Source organism: Felis catus, chromosome B2 (genome assembly GCF_018350175.1).
Source record: "Felis catus isolate Fca126 chromosome B2, F.catus_Fca126_mat1.0, whole genome shotgun sequence".
Classification (NCBI taxonomy): Eukaryota; Metazoa; Chordata; class Mammalia; order Carnivora; family Felidae; genus Felis; species Felis catus.
The window spans coordinates 136,712,821-136,732,668 of NC_058372.1; the positions used below are offsets into that span (position 1 = coordinate 136,712,821).

Genomic DNA, 19,848 nt, shown 5'->3' on the forward strand with positions numbered 1-19,848 from the left:
AGACAACTAGAAATGCTTTCGGTAGTGAGCATGGTACTTTTCCCTCACATTATCTCTTCCTTTGTCACCAGTCTTTTCTCATCTGGGCTCTTTCTATCTCCTCTCCTGACACTTTATTTTTAGTGCAGCAGCCCATAGGTGCTATGAGCGCACCTGTCTTCTGTAAGAAGTGCTGACTAAAGCGCCTCTCTACCCAAAAGGTCTTTTGGTTTCTAACCAGACTGAGCATTTGGCCCAAGATTCTCACTGCACTTTTAAATTCCTACAGGGAACTTCCTAGAGTGCATAACCACATTCTCTCTTTCCATTTACCAGAAAAAAACAAACAAAAACAAACAAAAAAACCACAAACTGTCTGTCTTGGACAGATCTGTTCCAATTCCCCCCTGTTGAAGTATCTCAGTATTCCCAGGCTACAATGAGTTCATTAATGCTCAGCATAGTGAGATCTTCTTACTAAATTCAGCAGTATTCTCTATGAACTCTTCACAGTCTGAAACCTATCCACATGCCATCGATAAATGTTCACTGATCTAAACGAGAAAAGGCCAGTTTCCTATTTTCCATAATAAAACTAAGAGGCAACAGGAAAGCATGTGAACATATAGGCCATAGAATTATATAATCACTGTATTCCTGGCATATTTACTCAGAGCATTAAATCAAGAGCTAAACACAGGTAAGCACCATAGCTGTGGTATGAAGATACACTAAAATAAAGAAAATGACATTAACATTAGAATTTAGCTGCATAAATTTCTTCTTAGGCAATTAGGTCCTCATGTCTGATTTAAAATAAAATCAACTTAACAAAATAAACTAAAAAATAAAATAAAATCAACTTTAACAAGAATAAGGATTCCCCTTTCCAAGGATGGCTTGGATTCTGAAGCTATAACCCAGTCTTTTTGCTACATGAATTACAAGGGAATAGCAAGATGGCATGGTCTGTGATCATCTATCAAAGCAGACGGACATCTTACACGCCAACAGACAGACTGGCGAGAAAAGTAAATGCAGTGACTCAGCCATTCCGCCTTATTAAATTCTCGGGGGTGCGTCCAAAAATCACATTGCAAATAAAGAAAAATATAGGATTAACATGATCTCTACAGAATGAGTTACAATGTTTTTAATCCTTTCCTGAAAGCAAAAAAAGAAGAAAAAAGAATCAGGCGTATTGTATTACTGATGAATTGCGCTGTGCGCAAATAAAAGTTCTTTATCAAACGTTCAGTGGTATTTTTGATGGAGTGTTTCCTACACAGAAGGTAATGTATTATTAAATAAAATCCAACAGAATAAACCCAATGGGTGTGTATACTTTAAGTATTATAAAAGCAAAACGTGTTCCATTCCTTTTGGTTATTACCTGTGATCCAAAAAAGTGGCAGGCCAAACTTAATAGATAATTTTGTTAAAGTGTTGGTGATTATCAACATATACAAAACTTTACTCCTTAGCTCTGTTCACTTTTTGATACAATAATAATACCAACAATGACAATTACCATCATTCATTGAATGCCCAAATGTGCAGGTACCGTGCCGCCTGTTTTTACCTTCATTATATCATTAAATCCTCACAATGCCATGTGCAGGAGGGGTTATCATACCCACACTATAGAGGAGGAAACTGAGGCTTAGACAGGTTGAGTTAACCAGGTTACTTGGTTTATTATGCTTTTAACTTGGATTTATCTGAGTAGACACCATGCTCTTTTTCCAATGCATGTATCATCATGTTTTATATATAGTATTTTCAAGTGAGGGGGGAGAAAACTGGATTGTGGGGGATCTGGATAAATCTACATCTCCCTGAACTTGCAGTGTGATCAGTATGCTCTCTGTATCCAACGAAAGGCTTAATATACCTCCCAAATTTTATCTCATAGCAATGTGCTTGGATAAGTGGAAACAAAATCAAGAGTATCTTCTTGGATAGGTTTTTCTTGCTATAAAATAAGAGATATCAATCTTAAAAACCACTTTAGAGTCTCAGATCAGGGAGTGGAATCTACTCCTTGCATTCCTGTTTGGATTTATAAAGTCATCACACGGTTCTTGGCTTAGCACGGACCATTAATCAGAATTCATCACTTGGACAGTCTTATTAGACTTAAAACTACTTAGTGGGGGGATTTTTCTGCAAGACACATTGCTGAAAACTAGGAAACTTCTCCAGCTCGTGCAAGACAGGACAAAGTCTTAAATAAGACAGAGGGTATCAAAAACCTGCAGGGTGTGAGTTAATCTTCGCATCATCCAATTCGAAAGCTAACAACAGGAGGAAGCAGTGCAACTACCTGTGTGGCTCCTTAAACTGCATCAGGTCTCTAGGAGAAAGGAGATGAACTTACTTTCAGCAAGAAGGCCAGCTTTTTCTTCTGTTCCTCCAGACGCACACTGGCCGATCTCCATTTCTCTTGGATTTCAGCGAGTTCCGCCTGCAAGGCAGCCTCAGCTCCACTGTCGGCCGAGAGCAGAAGCTGCTTGCCAGCCTCCACTGTTAGGATGTAGCTGCCTTGTTGTCGCAGGAACACTTTTTCTTTGAACTGAAAGGAACCGTTGCTTTTTACTTTCTCATTCTTTTCTTCACCATATCCCTATTCCAAGGATTTTTAAACGACCCTACAGGTTTTCATACATAGGACGCCCCCTAGATACAACAAACATTACTGAGCGCATACTCTGGGCATAAATGAAGTGATATATACACATGAGCGAGGATTCGACAGGGGGAGGCTTAGTTTCTGTCCCCAAATTAAATGCAGTCACAATGCAATATGAAAACTGCCCCATGAGACTGATGCGTAGGGAACCCACTCCTACTTATTTTAAGTTTTATTATGGTCTTTTTATTTCTTCTGCCGAAAACATTTAGGACACTTGTTCGATACAAACAACCGATTCCAAGAAAGACCAGTGCTCAAATATCTAACCCATGTGGATGCAAGACAGGCTTCCTCGAAGGGAAAAGGCTTCATGAGTCTTAGAGACATAGGAACACGACTAGATTAAGAAGGACCTGGTGTGAGGAGGGCCAGGAGTCAGTCAGAGGAATCCTTCCACACAGAGAAATTAAGATGGGAAAATTTGCCATTGAGATAAAGATGATGAATTCAGGATCCTGGATGCAGTTTTCAGGGGGAATGCAGTATGCGTGTGATAGAGTGGCAGAAGAGGACACAAGACCACGCTTGCAAAGGCTTTTTTTTTTTTTAATAGTGAAAGTGACCGAGATTCACAGGGGAATATTAAGCAAGGAAGTGATGTGTTTGGATTACAACACTTTGCAGGAGGGTAGAAGATGGAATGGCAGGTGGGCATATATTGGATATACTAACAGGTTAGAAAGCTGTCGTCTACGGGGCACCTGGGTGGCTCAGTCAGTTAAGCATCCAACTTCGGCCTAGATAATGATCTTGTGAGTTCAAGCCCCGCATCCGGCTCTGTGCTGACAGCTCAGAGCGTGGAGCCTCCTTCAGATTCTGTATCTCGCTCTCGCTCTCTGCCTCTCCCCCACTCACGCTCTGTCTCTCTCTCAAAAATAAATAAACATTAAAAAAAGAAGAAGAAGAAGAAAGCTATCATCTATCATGAGCACCGCTAAGGCAGTGGCAGTGGGAATATATTAGATATGGGAAGGGAGAGGCAAAGAATATAGCTCTAGAGCACCTCCCAGGGTCCAAGTGATAGAAGCGTTAGCCGCTGCCAGACATTTCCTTGAGCTGGGGATGTGGGAAATGGACTGCTGGAGAATGGCTGGTCCTGAGATCACAGGCCCTGCTGGAAGCTGGAACCCATGGTGCACACTAGGTCTGTATGCACACATATATAATCTGAATATATAAGTTGAAAGCTCAGGAGGTAGATGGGACTGGAAGATACCACGCTGGCCCTTCTCTGCTGGTAGCAGGCAGACACATGTGTGGATGAGGTCTCCCAGAGAAGCGAGGAGAAAGAAAGCAGAGAGCAGGGACCGCCAAAGCAAAAGGAGACCGTAAAACATACTGGGAAGCACTGATAAGAGCACTAGGACGTATCTGTGTAAGGGGCTGGAGTCCCCAGTTCCCAGATAGATGGAAGTACGGAGCCAAGCCAGGAATGGACAAAAAACTCAGACAGGACATAGACTTTTATCTTTTCCGGAATGCTTAAGTTACACATTTACGTTGCTCGTGAGTATAATCAATGCAGTGTTCCTTTCCCGGCCATTGCCTTTGCCTCCATACTGGGGATTAGTGAGCTGCTGGGAGGCACTGGTGTGGAAAGTGGAGAGGGTCTGTAAGCAGCTGGGCCCGGCCAGACAGAGTGTCGTCACTATACACGGGCTTTGTAATGCAATCGTATTGTGTGTTACCGTTGACACTCGGGAACAATGATTGTCCTCATTCCAGTGTCACTCCAGAATCCTTGCGAAGAACTGAGGCGAGGGTAAAGCGTGCAGTGGAAACACAGAAGAGGTTTAAAGACCGTGTGTTTTGCACCTTACCTGCACTTCATCAAAGAGGGTCCTTGCCTGCTGCAGTGGTATTGGGACACTTCCGAGAGCACTCACGGGAAGATAGGACACTTCAACCAACCATTTACGAAGCTTTTCTGCCATCTCCCTGTACCGTCTCCACTGGCGAATTTGGCTGTCGATGATGCCCCTCCTTTGCTGGGCCCTGCGAATCACTCCCTGCCACTGATTGCTGAGAAGGGTCAGTTTCAGGTTGAATTCATCCCTGGTGCAGAAATAATTACATAGGGAGGAAACTTTGTTACCCTGGGTACATTTTCATAATCAGACATGTCTACACACAATGTGCATATGCTTGGTGACCCTAAGCCCTGAGAAGTGAGTTAGGGCAGAGGCTTTCAAATATCATTCCAGGATCTGTTACTGGGTCTATTTCAAGTCATTTTTAAAATTTATAGCAGTCAAACTATTGGTTTTGGCAAACAGTGAGTATTTTCATGTCTCAGCACAGGTTAAAGGCATATCTGTAAAGTCACTGCCATCTATTCTCTCCCTGAGTACACAAGAAGTGGGGAGTATTGGGTAGTGACACCACGGGAATGTGCCCAAACCCTAAGAAGTGTATGCAGCAGGAGGCGACATCTTGTTTGTGCTACAGCGGGAGGAAATAAGGACCAAAACTTATTTATGCACTTCAGTTTTCAGCCAGAATTATAAGCCATTTTGGATGAACAACACGGGGTTATTTCAGCCAGAATCATAAGCCACTTAAATAAAACCATGTTATTTAAAAATGTTTCTTTAAAACTGTCCTTGGAAACTCTGTATTCTCTTACAGTAAACAGCCCTAATCTTTAGCAAATTATTCTACATATGAATCTAGATCGTCCCCTCTACATGTTAAGCCTACTTCATTTTGTTCTTAGAAAAATGCAAACTATCTAGTTATCATTGGCTGTATGAAGGTTGTCCATATACTTAAAAAGAGTAAGTTTTATGTAAGTGTTCTTAACTTCAGGCTAAATAATCTCAGATCTTTTAGTTTGTCCTTCCTACATCTGTGTTTTCAACCTTAAAAAGGGGGTTGGTAGTTCTCTATGAAGTTTTAATTTGTGGTTCTACAATTCGTTTGTCCTATATCAAATAGAATGAATTTCTCTGTAGATTAGAGCATTATTCACCTTTGAATACTAAAGTGTAACATCACTTGTTTTTTCTCTATCACGTAAGTTTTCCTTTTCTTCCCTTCCATATACTATTTTCTCCTCTTGAGGGTGGCTTCCAATCTGAGCTTGACTGACTGTTCTGGACCCCTACATTCTTGACACCTCTCATTATCTAGGCCCACTATACACCTTGGTTTTGTAAACCAAATGTATTATTGGTGCTTCTTGCTTCTGAAAGGAAATTCTGATATTAATAATCTAATTGCAGTAGAATCAAATGTGATGAATTAGGTTCATGAAACTCCCCCAGAAGTTACAAGCATCCATCATCTCCGAAAACATTTAACTGGAGGACTTGAGAACGTCCTGCAACATGAAAAGTACCCTCCCATAGTACTTTCCCCCTCAGGCCACCATCCACCATGTCTTTGGAGCCCTTGTCCTCAACAGTCCTGAGCTTCCTGCCAGTGTGAGGAAATACTTAACACATGACACTGTTTCTGTGGCTGAACTTGAACTCTCAACACGAAATTTAGAAATGAACTTTTAAAACACAATACATTCCTAATCTGGGGCTTTCGTGCTCTAATCCGAATTTTTTTTTTTTCCTTTCAACTTTGAGAATTATCCTTGGTTCAACCCTCCCATTTTCTTCTTTTTGGTGTTTCTCCTTAACTGTTAACATTTACAATTGAATAGATGTTGGCTTGTACATGATTTTTAAATTTTGTTTTACTTCCTCACTTAAACTTTTATAATACTGTTATAGAGTTGATAAAGGGAGGCTAAAGCAAAGAATAAGCTAATTGAATTTGAACTTGTTTTATTTTGAAGGCCTTAAATTCTCAGTAAAGCCCATGTTTAAGTCTGGCTCACTTTGAACAGAATAAATATGGATTCAGCATTTTTGTATCCTTTGGATAATTACCTAGTAGTTTTCAATTGCTGGGTTGTGATGAGTCACTGGGTTGTCCCCCTGAATCTAATACTACACTGTATATTAACTAACTTGAATTTAAATACATAATTTTTTAGAAAAGAATAAATACGTTATCATATTTTGTTGTTCCATAGCATGACCATGAAAATGTTCCATGTTACCTCCAAAGAAATACCCACTCAAAACTGAAATTGCTTCCAAAACATTAAAAAAAAAACCCTCTTAGTAAAAACAATGATTTATGTTCTGTTTTGTTCGTTTGTTTTTTGTTTTTTCATTTTTGAAAACAACACTAAGTTAATTCTAATCATGGTTACTGGGCCTTAATACGGGAGAGATGTTTTTATGTAATAAATGCAGTTATACTCCAATATCACCACATAAAGTACATGCAATAGACTAGCTATTGTTCTCAGGAAATGTAAACACAGTATGAAATGGTCAATTCACATACCAGAAGTCGAAAGATGAGCTAGATTTTGCCTCTTCATTTTTAATAAAGAGGCAATCTGCTAAGTAAATGAAGAGGAAGCAGGATTTCAGTTTGTGTGTCTGCTGCCTTAAGGCAGCAAACCATTTTCAAACCTGGAATTGCCATGCTATGGGAAAGCTGTCTGGTCCTGACTAAAAACCAGCTACTTAGCTGAGTGACCTTGGTCACATCAGTTCCCATTTCTGGACCTCAAGTTTTCATCTATAAGTAAGAGAGATGATCTAGTGATCTCTATGCTCCCTTGAGGATACAATTTCTGTAGCTGTATGAGAATATTAGAAGCATCTGTTTATAAACCATTGATACATCATCGATACAATTTGTTCTGATCTATTCATTAATTCCAGTCTCCTGCAGAGGTCTGGAGAAGGTTGGCTAGGTGATTTCCAATTACTCTATGTCCTTTATATAATATAATAGCAGTTCTTAAAGAAGACTCAATACTCACTCATTTCCGAGATTCAGACAAGCCTCTCCTTCAATTACTGAGGCTCCATTGCAGCACAATTGCCTTAGGAAGATTAGATACATGCCCTCTAATCTGCTCATTAAAAAGAAAATAACTAATTCACTGGAAACTTTCTTCATAATAATATATCAAGGATCCTACCTGTCATCAACTTGACCTTGTTCTAGAAGACGCTGCCCATCAATAATGATCGAGTGCAAAATCTGCTGACGACTGAACATCTCTGCTTGAAACAACTATTATTTGAAAAATAGAAAAACATACTTTAGAGTTCCCAATTTCAGTGACCAGTTTTCTGGTAACTTTCCAAAAATTCTGGTTTTAGCAGAGCTTTGAAAAATGTTTCCAGTTGAATCAGGATATGTGTAAAATCCTGCAGTATAGAAATAATGCATTAAAAAATGTTTTTAATGTTTATTTATTTTTGAGAGAGAAACAGAGTGCAAGTGGGGTACAGGCAAAGAGAGAGAGGGAGACACAGAATCTGAAACAGGCTCCAGGCTCTGAGCTGTCAGCACAGAGCCTGACGCGGGGCTTGAACTCACAAGCCGTGAGATCGTGACCTGAGCCCAAGTTGGACACTCAACCGACTGAGCCACCCAGGCACCCCGAAATAATATATTTTTAAACAACCAATTAAGATATATTTAAAGTTTCATTTTTGTTTAGTAAAACTAAGTGACTAAAGGTAGAATTATGTTTCACTTCTTTCAAAATCACCTAATAACATTAAGTGTCAACACATAATTAGTATTCTGTTTTTTTTTTTTCAGATAGGGAATAGCTTAAGATCTTTTAGAAAGTTGAAAAGATTTTAAAACCTCCCATTTTTTAAGTCACTGGTTTTTAACTTAATTTGGTTAATAAAATTTTTTCGCTAAAAAAATTCAACAGAAAGTTTTTCAAATTATTTCCACAGTTTTTAAAACAAATTTATTGAGATAATAATTCACATGCCTTAACAATTCACCTACTTAGAGTCTATAATTTCAGGACTTTAATTATGTTCCCAGAGTTGGGCACACACCACGACAATCAATTTTAGACTATTTTCTTTAGACCATTACCCTGAAAAGAACTCCACACTCAGCAATCACTCTCCATTTCTTCCCAGTCCATGAGCACTAGGTAATCACTAACATTTTCTGTGTCTATGCATTTGCCTACTCTGGATATTTCATGTAAATAGCATCCTGCCTGTCTTTTGTGACTGGCTTCTTTCCACTTAGCATAATGTTTTCAATGTTGACCATGTGAAGTATGTATCATCACCACATTCCTTTTGATTGCTGAATAGTATTCCATACATTTTATTTATTCATTCATCAGCTGATGGATATTTAAGTTGTTCCCACTTGTGGGTTACTATAAATAACACTGATATGGACGATATTCTTGCACAAGTTTTTCTGGACACATATTTTCATTTCTCTTGGGTATAAAGTTAAGAGTAGAATTATTGGGTCATATGGTAACTCTGTTTAATATTTTCAGGAACTGTCCAACTGTTTTCCAAAGCAGCTTCACCATTTTACATCCCCACCAGGAGCATGAGGATTCCAATTTCTATATACCCTCATTAACACATACTGTCTTTTTCATCATAGTCATCATAGTGGATATAAAGTGATAGCTGGCTTTAGTTTTGATTCATTGTCTTTTATTCCATTCTAAGTCACCTTGATAAAAATGGACTTAAAAATACCTTCTACATTTTTAAATTCTCTATTTTTAAAATTTAAGGAAAATGCTTTAAAATTAGTTTTATTCTTTTTTGTGTGTGTGTGAGAGAGAGAGAGAGCAAGAGCACACAAACTGGGGAGATAGGCAGAGGGACAGAGAGAGAGTGAGAGTGAGAGTGAGAGAGAGAGAGAGAGAGAGAGAGAGAGAGAGAGAGCAGGAGAGAGAATCTTAAGCAGGTTCCACACTGAATGTGGAGCTCAATGCAGGGCTTGATCTCACGATTGTGAGATCATGACCTGAGGTGAAATCAAGAGTCCAGTGCTCAACTGACTGAGCCACCCAGATGCCCCTAGTTTCATTCTCTTTCAAGCTCTGCATTAAGCTTTTCTCTGCTTTTAGGTAAATCCTATCTCTCTCTCCATTTGCGTATATTTCATAAATACATGGGACAATTTAGTTATACCAGGAAACCGAGACTAATAGCAAATTAATTATTTTGCTTTTCACATACAGTTCTCTCTTCAGTGTTTCTTAAGAAATAATTATAATGAGTCTTGACCAAGAGGTACACTTGGAGATATCTGGTACGGAAATGCTTTTTACAGAACACACAATTTTCATTTATCAAAGACTCGTGATCAAGGCATAATTTCTTAATCAACTAGCCTTGGCAATATTAACGTAGTATGTAACTCAATTCAAAAATTGTCTTTCTGCATTCCTTCCACACACACCCGTGATCCCTCTCCCCACCCCTAACCCCCCATAAGGAGACTTTTATCACAATTCCGGCAGTATACATCACAGGATATTGACGCCTGACACATTTTTAAAGCCAACTATGGAAGCAAAGAACTGGACCACACTTTTGTAATTAAGATGGGAAAAGTCCAAGCTTAAGAGCTATCAACACAAGATACAGTGTTTGAACTCCTCCACATGGCATTATTATTACCCGAAAACCCACTGGCATAACCTACCTCGTGTGCTCTCTGCTGCTCCAAAAGATGCTGATAATTGCCAGAAATCTCTACTGCTAACTTTTGTTCCGTTTGAACCAGGAATTCCATCCATGTTTCACATTTTTCCAAGAAAGTCTGATGTTGTAGCAAAAACGACTGCAACTTACTGACAGACCAAAGGAAAAAGAATATGATTATGTTTTTGTTCTTATATTGTTAGTATATAAAACTAGATTAAATGAATATCCTCTGCCTCTACTTCTAAATTGACCACCACAAAGTTTTCACCTCAGGTAGTAAAATTAAAAAAAAAAAAAAAAGAATAAAAGTTTAAAGTGGTAAGTTTTAAGAATGATAAAATTATGTATGTATCTTTAATATATTCTTACATGAGTTTTCTTTTTTAAAATTTTTTATTCCAACAATTTTTAGTACCTTAGCCATGGGCAACCATTCACTGAATTTGCCACTTCCGGTTCAAATTTTGTAAGTATCATTGGAAAGACTCGGAACTTATAAATGTACACAAGCCATGCACTTATTTCTACTGATCTATCAGAGTGGCCAAAACATCTCTTGGTTACTCTACCTGAATCTCTCTGTTGTCTGAGAGGAGATCAGAGACCAGTGCCGGTTCAGATTTTGCATCCTTTTGATTTCTTTATCATTCAGGGGTAGCCTATATCCAAGCTCATTTAGACGGTCTAAATCTGGGGCCATGCTGCTGAATTTTAACATCTGTCCCTGAAAGCAAGATTTAAAAGCCAATTTAGCACTATGGTAAGAAAAGGCAGAGTTCTTTCACGCTGCACAGTGGACTTCAGATTTCTGGAAGAAGCCAGTCTTTGGGCTCCTATGCATTTCTAGGCTACTTACTTGTAATCTCCAGAGCTGCAAATAAAAAAGAGCTACATCTCCTAATCAGTTTCCAGTGCTTCTGCTGCAATTGCTTTTACAGCTACTTACTTGGTTTCACTGAACAAGTAGGTAGTTTATGTGTATTATTTACTTGGTCTATTTACTCATAAGTAATTCTTGGTAACTGATGAAGGATGAAAATTATGCTGATGACTGAGAAGGCTTATTTCTTACCCTGTATATTCCATGTATCTGTGCTATTCTGCTCCATTATTATCTAACACCAATAATAATATTTATAATAGCAACATAGTATTAATATAGTATATAGCAATAATATAGCAATATAGTAATAATGTTACTATAATAGTAATAGCTACCATTCCTTAAGCACTTATTATAAACCAAGTATTATTATAAGAGCTTTACAGGTAATAACTCATTTGAAAAACAATACCATAAGGTAAGTACCACTACTATTCCGATTTCAGGATGGGAGACAAGATGCTGAGAATCTGTAAGTAAATTGCGCAAGGCCCCCCAGCTAGCAGGTGGCAGGTCTGGGTAACAGGAGCTGTGGACCTCTTGCTAGATGGAACATGATCCCATTCAAGTTTGGAAGCCACCACACATTATTTCACAGCTTCAGTTTTAGGTCCTTGGCCCCAATCCCAAAGTTGGTGAGACTCAGCTGACAATGCCATCTATGCTTTCAGATCTCAAACATAGGACAAGGCTGTCTTTTCTGTTTTTCGTGTGGGCATCTATAACCCCATCTAGGAAACCAGCTACAGGAGGAAGGAAATGTCAGGACACCTTTGGCTGTGTGTTTTCTCTTTTCATGCTCTGAAATAGGCTCATTACCCTGCAGACAGAATAAATCTTCCCAAGTGTTGAAGCCAAAAGCTTAACAACCAAATGGCAGAATTTCCATGGACAGATATCACATGAACAAAACTCACATGCCATGGTCCTTCTCATGGGGCTTCCAGACTGTAAGATACTCTTCTAATAATAGAGTCACAATACTATTCCACAACAGTGGTCACCTGATCACATGAACATAATTAACTGGTATGAAAAAAAATTTAAGAAAAAGAAATAGTGTACTTTGGAAGTGTGTCCCTGGGGACCCTGACCATGAACAAAAGAAAAACTTTCTTAAGAGAGTGACATTGAACAAAATGACCGAAAGTTAATTCCTTTTGGTGGGAAGGGAGTTGGTGGGGCAAAAAAAGGAATTCCGGAAAGGGGAACATAGTGTGTTTCCACAGAAGCACTGTGATGGATGCTGAGATGGATGAGGCCCTAAAGAAGGTGCAAGCCAGGTACCCTGGGCCTGATAATCCACACCGGTCTTCACCCTGGGAGAACAGTGGGAACCCGCGGAGGGTTTTAAGCAGAGGAAAAAGACAATGAACTTGGCATGTCTATGGTATTATTTTATTTACTGACTGTTTAAAATAGTTCATAATTAGGTAAAACCTTTTAGAAGAAGATCATTCTGGCCGCTGTGGGCTGGAGGGGGAGGAGTGGCTGCAAGGAGAGTCATGGAGGCTGTTGCCAGGATCCGAGAGACAGGGGGCTTGTGTAGGAGAGGAAGGTAGAGACGGGGATGGAGGTTCCATGGGCTATGAAGGAGGAGGTTACCCACTGGGCATGGGAAGAGGTGAGAAGCAGCACTGAGCTGGGGTCCTAGGGCTGCTCCTGGCCAGGCTCCCACCACAGTCTGCGAAATCAGTGCGTGCTCACTCCAGGAAAACAGAGCTGGCAAGGGTTTCTTTGGAAGCTCAAAATAAAAAGTAGGCCTATCTTAGGAGTTGTGAGTATTCCTTAAGATTTTGAGGACAAAAGATAGAAGATCTGGGGGCTAGGATTTGAAAGCACTTACCTTAAGTTCTTCCATCCTTTGCTGGATGGTCGAGAGGTCAGAAGAGTGGCCAGGGTCCTGCCCTTGCAATATTTCTTCCGCTTCTACTATCCAGGCCTCCAAAGCTTCTAAACTCTTGGTAAAGGTTTCATAGTCAAGAACTCCAGCCTTTTTTTTTTCCCACAAAAGAAAATTGATATTTAGAAATCTAGTTAAAGGGTAAGTGGGTATTGAAATTACTTTTCATATCGTTGTGTCAAAGTGCCATCCTCAAGATGCCTTTCCTAAAGAAACAAGGCTATATGATTTAAGCTTTCTTCTCTTTATTAACGTAATTTTTTGAAAACAGAATTATTCCTATGTACCATTTATTAATGAACTAAAGTTATTTGTAAAATATACTTCCAAACAGAAATATATTCTGATTCTTGGCAAAAACTTGCTATATAAACATGAATGTCAATATTAAAGCCACTTAGTGTTTATTAGTTGAACACATTTTACTCAGTACTCTAGAAGGAGGCATTGGTTCAGGGGCAAAATTACATTGGAAAGGACAGTGCAAGACTCCACCTTCCCTTGTCCCCACTGGAACTTCCAAGTTTCTTTACTTTTTAATTCTTTGCTCTTGAAAGAGGCAAGGTCTCAACGATGGAAAAATTTTCTTTTCCTGTGTTGAGGCTCAGATGTTATAGAACGCCCGATTTATAACACACCTGTAACATGGTCTGCTGCTTGCAGAGAGCCTGTTCTAGGGCACATAAGCGTTGACTCAAGGACAGCTGATCGGATTGAATGGTTGATGCTGCTGAAGCATCCACTTGTTGCTTGAGCTGCTCTCCCAGCTCACGGAGAACAAAAAGGGAATCCTTCACTGTCCCCAAGCCTTTGAGGAGATCCTATAGACGATGAAAATATGCCATTATGCAACAACATGCTAAGGGTACTCCTTAAACTGATAATCAGCAAAGGTCCACACGTCTAGAAGCACTCAGTTCTTACTTTGTCGATTTATTACACTAAATCACCTTCACCTGCAGAAAAATGATCAAGCATTAAATCTGATGTTTAAAACCAGATGGGTGCTAACATTTTTAGAGATAAATGTGCTATTCTTATAATAAAAATCACATAGGTTCATTGTAGGACATCGGGGGAACTGCAGAGAAACATACATAAACAAGAAGAAACACGACTACAAGTAGAGCCAATAATGAAACGTTTGGGCATTTTTCCTATCTTTTCCTGTAGTTGATATCAAATCAACAACGTAGTGCTACACTGGGTGTTGTGTGGAAACCAATTTGACAATAAATTTCATATTAAAAAAATAATAAAAAAATAAAGTTAAAAAAACACTGCTACATTTTGCCTTTTTCTACTTAATATTATACACACAAGGGATGAGTTTGTGTTGTGTGGAAACCAATTTGACAATAAATTTCATGTTAAAAAAATTAAAAAAAGAAAGTTAAAAAAAACCCACAGTGCTACATTTTGCCTGTTTCTAATTAATATTATACACACAAGGGATGAGTTTGTCAACAGCATCTTCTGTGTGCGTGGTCACATTATAGTGGTTACAATGGGCCCTCCTGTTGTAGTGGGGCATAGAACCCCAGCAATGGCCCTGGTGAGCAGAGTCAAGCAGTATAAAAAGAAGACTGTATCTTCATTCTTTGCCATAGTTTCTCTTGCCTCCATTTCTTTGTGGGACACTCATATGCTCAAAATTTAAGCCAATGGAAATTCCCTGTTTCTAGTTTCCTTCTACCACTAAGAGATGACAAATGACTGCTTCTTGACCCACCAGACATGGTGGAAAGAGCAAAGCTTGCTATGCCTATACATTGACTCTTGTGAAAGGGAGGGAAAAAATAGGGGGGGGGGCACCTCTGACTTTGACATAGATTTTTAACAAATTCAGAGAAATAATTTGGAGCATTGCCCTCTAAAACAGGTATGTGTATATCAACTCAGGAGGACTGAAACTTTAAAATGACATATCTTGGGACACCTGAGTGGCTCAGTCAGTTAAGCAGCTGGCTTCGGCTCAGGTCATGATCTCATGGCTCGAAGGCTTGTGAGTACGAGCCCCGCGTCGGGCTCTGTGCTGACAGCTGAGAGCCTGGAGCCTGCTTCCGATTCTGTATCTCCTTCTCTCTCTGCCCCTCCCCTGCTTGTGCTCTCTGTCTCTCTCTCTCTCTTTCTCTCTCTCTCTCTCTCAAAAATAAACATTAAAAAACTTTTTAAAAAAATCACGAATCTTATAAAGATAAAATGTGGAAGTCAGGGAGAAAAGCATTACATTACCTTTACTGTAAATATTAAACTTTGGCTCTAAGGTAATTTATTCAGTATTTATGTGAAGGTATTAGGATAGGTTGAAATTTTATTTATGTGCTTTTTACAACTTGCCTAATTCTAATACATCGATTTGGGAAAGTTTACAAGAAGGTCTTTGAAACAAGTTCATTAAAATAAAGACAAATAAGGACGAAGAGTCAGAAGCATGGAATGAGTGAAACAAGAGAACTGTTCCTGAAAACCTAAAGTAGGTTATTGGCAACTGCAGTAAAAAAGAGAAATATTTTATTAAAAAGAAGTATTCCAGTAAGTCAGGAGAGAAAGACTTCTTTCTACTATTAAATTCTTAGAAGAAATAATGATGTTAATGCTTACATAAGATATAGATAATACTTTTCACAGATTTTTAAAAGATACAACATTATTCTCCATGTGGTCATTTCTCAAATTGATCAAATCTGTAAAAACGGCCCAAATCTTCACATGGATGGGATGCCATTAGGAAAAAATGGGAAAACAACTCCTCTCTAAACACGAAACAGTGGGAGGGGCCTCTTAAATCTGATACACGTGCAACTGTGTTCTGAAAACCGAGGAGCCTCGCTGATACTTACAAACAATTTTTGGAGAGCTGTCCCACATACTGAGACGTACCAGAAGCTTACCCACAATCAGCCCGAGCCCTGCTAAACTCGAGATGTCTAAGACCCGCGTGGTGGGAAAGCGCCAGCGTTCCTAAACATACGTTGCAATCCTGAATCCACGTCGCAGCTTCGTCATCAGCAATGTCCTTGTTAGTGGCTGCCTTCAGGAGCTCACTGGCTCCATCCTCCTGCTGCTGAACCGTAGAAGCACACTGTTTGGAGTAGTCCTTGTATCTTCGCCAAAGTTGAAGGAGTGCCTTGCTGGAGCACAGCTGCTTAGCAATCTCTTCCAGCAAGTTATTCCATCTGGAAACAACAGCCAACACTCATGGGCAGATTAACACCTCTCAACAAATGCCGTTATTTACTATATTATTTTTCATGACCCTGCTTCACGTGATATGGAAATAATGCAGGGATGTCTTGTCTCAATCTGACATAATTGTATCATGTAATATGGCTCACTCATATTTCAGGGGTAGATAGTAGGAATGAGGTCAATCTTGGGATATATAGCAGCTCTCATTTCTTTCTAAGCCTCTTCACTGCATTTTCTTACCTTAAATTCGTTTGTGAAAATCAAAACATGAATAGAGTCTTTAAAGCTCAATTTCAAAATGCCAGCAAGTTTTAGCTGTATCATTATTTATAATAAGGCTGTAATGTAAAATAATGCATAACAGTGAAAATTACCTCATATTGACATCTTTTAATGTGGTGGTAAGAGTTTCTGTCACAGGTGGGTGACATTCTTTTAACAGTTGGTTGGTGATGGAACCAAAATTCTGTAAGTTCTTTTCCTGTTTTTCCAGATCATCTTGAAGATTCTTCCCAAGGGGGGGGAAAAAAAAGTGCCACAGATGACGTGACAGGATGCAAATTCTAATAATCGAGTTTAAAAGTAATTTAGAGTTGTTTTCATAAATGTGTACATAAACATACATAAACCATGACTTTGTCCCAATGCTTTATAAGTTTTCATCAGATAATCATTTCTTCTTTTAATGACTTTGCCCTTATGGGTGTAAGATGGGATTCCTAGCAACTAAACCTTCTTACAGTGGCATCTGGAATTCTGCTGGAAAAGCTCGCATGAGTGTCCCTGTCCGTCAACTGGCAGGAAGCCATGCCATCTGTCACACTGGTTCTCTTTGAGTTCAAAGTCAAAACCCACGTCTTCCTTGTATTACATACCTACAGGTGTTCTACTAGAAACTCCCAATAACTAGACCTTAAGAAGTCATGATGTTTCTGGGTACCACTTATAAGTTCTATATCTGGGTGTTCTTCCTTGCAAGGAATATTTACTAGGCAGATTATAGACTTGGCACAGTCTTCTACCAAGGACCAGTGAAGCATCTTGAAGGAAGACGTTTCCCCGGAAATACTGCTGAGGTGACAGACTCAGTTCTTAGTAAAACTCTCTAGGTGAAGTAGGCTACAAAAACCGAGTTCTGTTTAACACCAATATCTGACTGCCATCAAATCAAAATCCTTTTGTATCTTAAGACAGCATATGCAGGTGTTAGACATAGAACAGGCTACACTAAAAAGTATTTCTAATTGCCGCAAAGCTAGGAAATATGTTTTCAAACTTACTATTCTCAAAGCACGTTTTAATGATTCTCAGTATCTGCAACAACTATTTAAGGTTTAAAGAAATTGTATATGTATGTTTTATCCTCCCTCCCTCTTATCCCATCCACAAGAAAAAGCATTCCCTTCAGAGAGGTGGCATATGAGGTCGGCAGCATATGAACTTTCATTGCCAAGCAGGGAAACGAACTAATGTAAGGAGGGTACATGCTGGGTTCCTGCTGGCATCCCCTCCCCGGAGGGCCTGTCCTGCCCATCCCATAGTCTGCAGGAGTTAGCCAGGGAGAAAGAGCGGCCACAGGTGACAGTGCCCGGTCAATGCCCAGTGCACAGGGGAGTAAGAGTGATAGCTGATTTGAAGGCAGTGGCCTGAGGTAAGAGAGAGTGCTCTGTAGGGTCAAACAGCAGCGATGTCATTCTATATGAGTACAGTGATGACAGGCACACAGGAAACCAAGCAGTAAGTGCTAGAAAAAGAGGCTTACGTGTACACATCAGACAGACCACTGATACTATGCTGAATGAAAGGAAAACAACTTAATAGTTTACAAATTTACCACTTTGCTATCTTTCTCTTTGTTTTCTTTTTAATCCCTTAGAATATGTTGGGAGAAGCAGGATAAAGAGAGAAAGGGAAGACACAAGGCAGTGACAATGGGTCAGGGAGGCTGGCTTGAAGGTAAAATCATTCTATAAAATATATTCACATGGATATTTATGTAATAGAATTTTTTAAATCATATGGTTATATACCAACTAATCCGGAAATGCGTTATCCACAGGCAAGTTTAATTAAGTTGAAAATAAAGCAGGTTAAGATAATTTTAAATATTTAAAAATAATTAAATGTAAATAATATATAGCAATATCCCAGGATGATGTTCACATTTGCTTTTTTTAATTTTATCAAACTAAAGAGAATATTAAAGATGGGTTAAATTCATTCCTTACCTGAAGATTGTCTACCTGAACTTGTACAGCTTCTAAAGAACCAGTCAGCAGGCGGAAGCGGGAAAGAGAATATCTGGCCTCCATGAGGTAACTGTTTATCTCATCAAAGGCCTCCTTGTGATTGTTCCATTGGTCAAACACGGACTTCAACAGTATCTTGAACTGCCCAACCTATTGAAAGAGACAGAAACTTCTTATAATTGCATAATATTCAAAATGATGGAGGGGCACCTGGGTGGCTCAGTCGGTTAAGTGTCTGACTTCAGCTCAGGTCACAATCTCACAGTCTGCGAGTTCGAGCCCCGCATCGGGCTCTGTGCTGACAGCTCGGAGCCTGGAGCCTGCTTTGGATTCTGTGTCTCCCTCTCTCTCTGCCCCTCCTAGCTTGTGCTCTGTATGTCTCTCTCTCAAAAATAAATAAACAACAACAACAAAAAAATGATAGAATATATATTGAATTGATGGAAGCAATGTTAGTATCTAAGAACTTCATCAGGGTTTCAGGCATTATAAATAAACTAGAAAAAAAAGATTTGAAAATATGTAGCAATATTGAAATTTATGTCTTTCATACTTTTGACTACTCAGTCCAAATTTAAATGCTTAAAAAGGTAATATAGGACCTTTGTATGTAATACACATAATATACATTCTATATATCTATATAATATAAAAGTCATAAAAGGTCAATATATTTAATACCACAGTTTAGGAAATATATTAAATGAGTGTTTTAAATGCATGAACTAATTCAATCCTTATAATAACCTTATGTGGTGGCTGTAATTATTATCTCCATCTTATAGATAAAAAACCTGAGACACCTCAGGTTATGAAAATCACCTGAGATCATACTATCAGAATATGAGAGTTCTAGATTTGAATCTACGCAGTCTGGTCCCAAGAAATGAAATAAAAAATATCTATTTATCTCCTTCCTTCCTTCCTTCCTTCCTTCCTTCCTTCCTTCCTTCCTTCCTTCCTTCCATCACACGTATGCATGCTCTCTTCTCTCTCTCTCTCTCTCACACACACACACACACATGCACACAAACCCTCAAATTCCTATCTTAAGACAAAACATCTAAGAACATTCTTTCCCTACACTTATCTGCAATAGAAAATGTAAGTTCTTAGTTTGATCTGTATCATTTATAAAGATATCTACTTTGCACTTCCTGGATGTCACCCTTAATCCTCTAAATGTAATCTTTTGAATAAGAAGTAAGTATGGCCATAATTAAGAAAAGAGATCATATAAATTAATTTGTCCCTGCTTTCTCCGATTTTGTTCTTAGCATAAATGAAAAATGCTGAAACCAACCAAACTACTATCAAATAGGCCAAAGGGTTACAAAAGTGCTGCCTCACAAATGGTATAAAGCCCAGAGGCGCGGACCGGAGAGGGGGCGGACTTCACCCAGAAAGTCAGGGGGGGGACATGA

General features: G+C 39.0%; 1 protein-coding gene across 22 annotated transcripts in view; it reads right to left on the reverse strand.

Annotated features, from left to right (window-relative positions):
- The window catches only part of SYNE1 (spectrin repeat containing nuclear envelope protein 1), a 475,092-nt gene that overhangs the window by 79,492 nt on the left and 375,752 nt on the right, over positions 1-19,848 (reverse strand). For 21 of the 22 annotated variants that reach the window (XM_045058235.1, XM_045058234.1, XM_045058221.1 and 18 more), the window contains 10 exons: positions 18,404-18,574; positions 16,550-16,683; positions 15,958-16,162; positions 13,622-13,804; positions 12,927-13,073; positions 10,767-10,921; positions 10,196-10,343; positions 7,674-7,768; positions 4,495-4,729; positions 2,360-2,554 (listed from right to left, as the gene is read on the reverse strand). In XM_045058235.1, coding sequence (XP_044914170.1) covers positions 2,360-2,554; positions 4,495-4,729; positions 7,674-7,768; positions 10,196-10,343; positions 10,767-10,921; positions 12,927-13,073; positions 13,622-13,804; positions 15,958-16,162; positions 16,550-16,683; positions 18,404-18,574 — 1,668 coding nt within the window. Of the gene's footprint in view, positions 1-2,359; positions 2,555-4,494; positions 4,730-7,673; positions 7,769-10,195; positions 10,344-10,766; positions 10,922-12,926; positions 13,074-13,621; positions 13,805-15,957; positions 16,163-16,549; positions 16,739-18,403; positions 18,575-19,848 lie in introns of those variants that run through there. The other variant, XR_006598412.1, reaches the window with a different exon arrangement.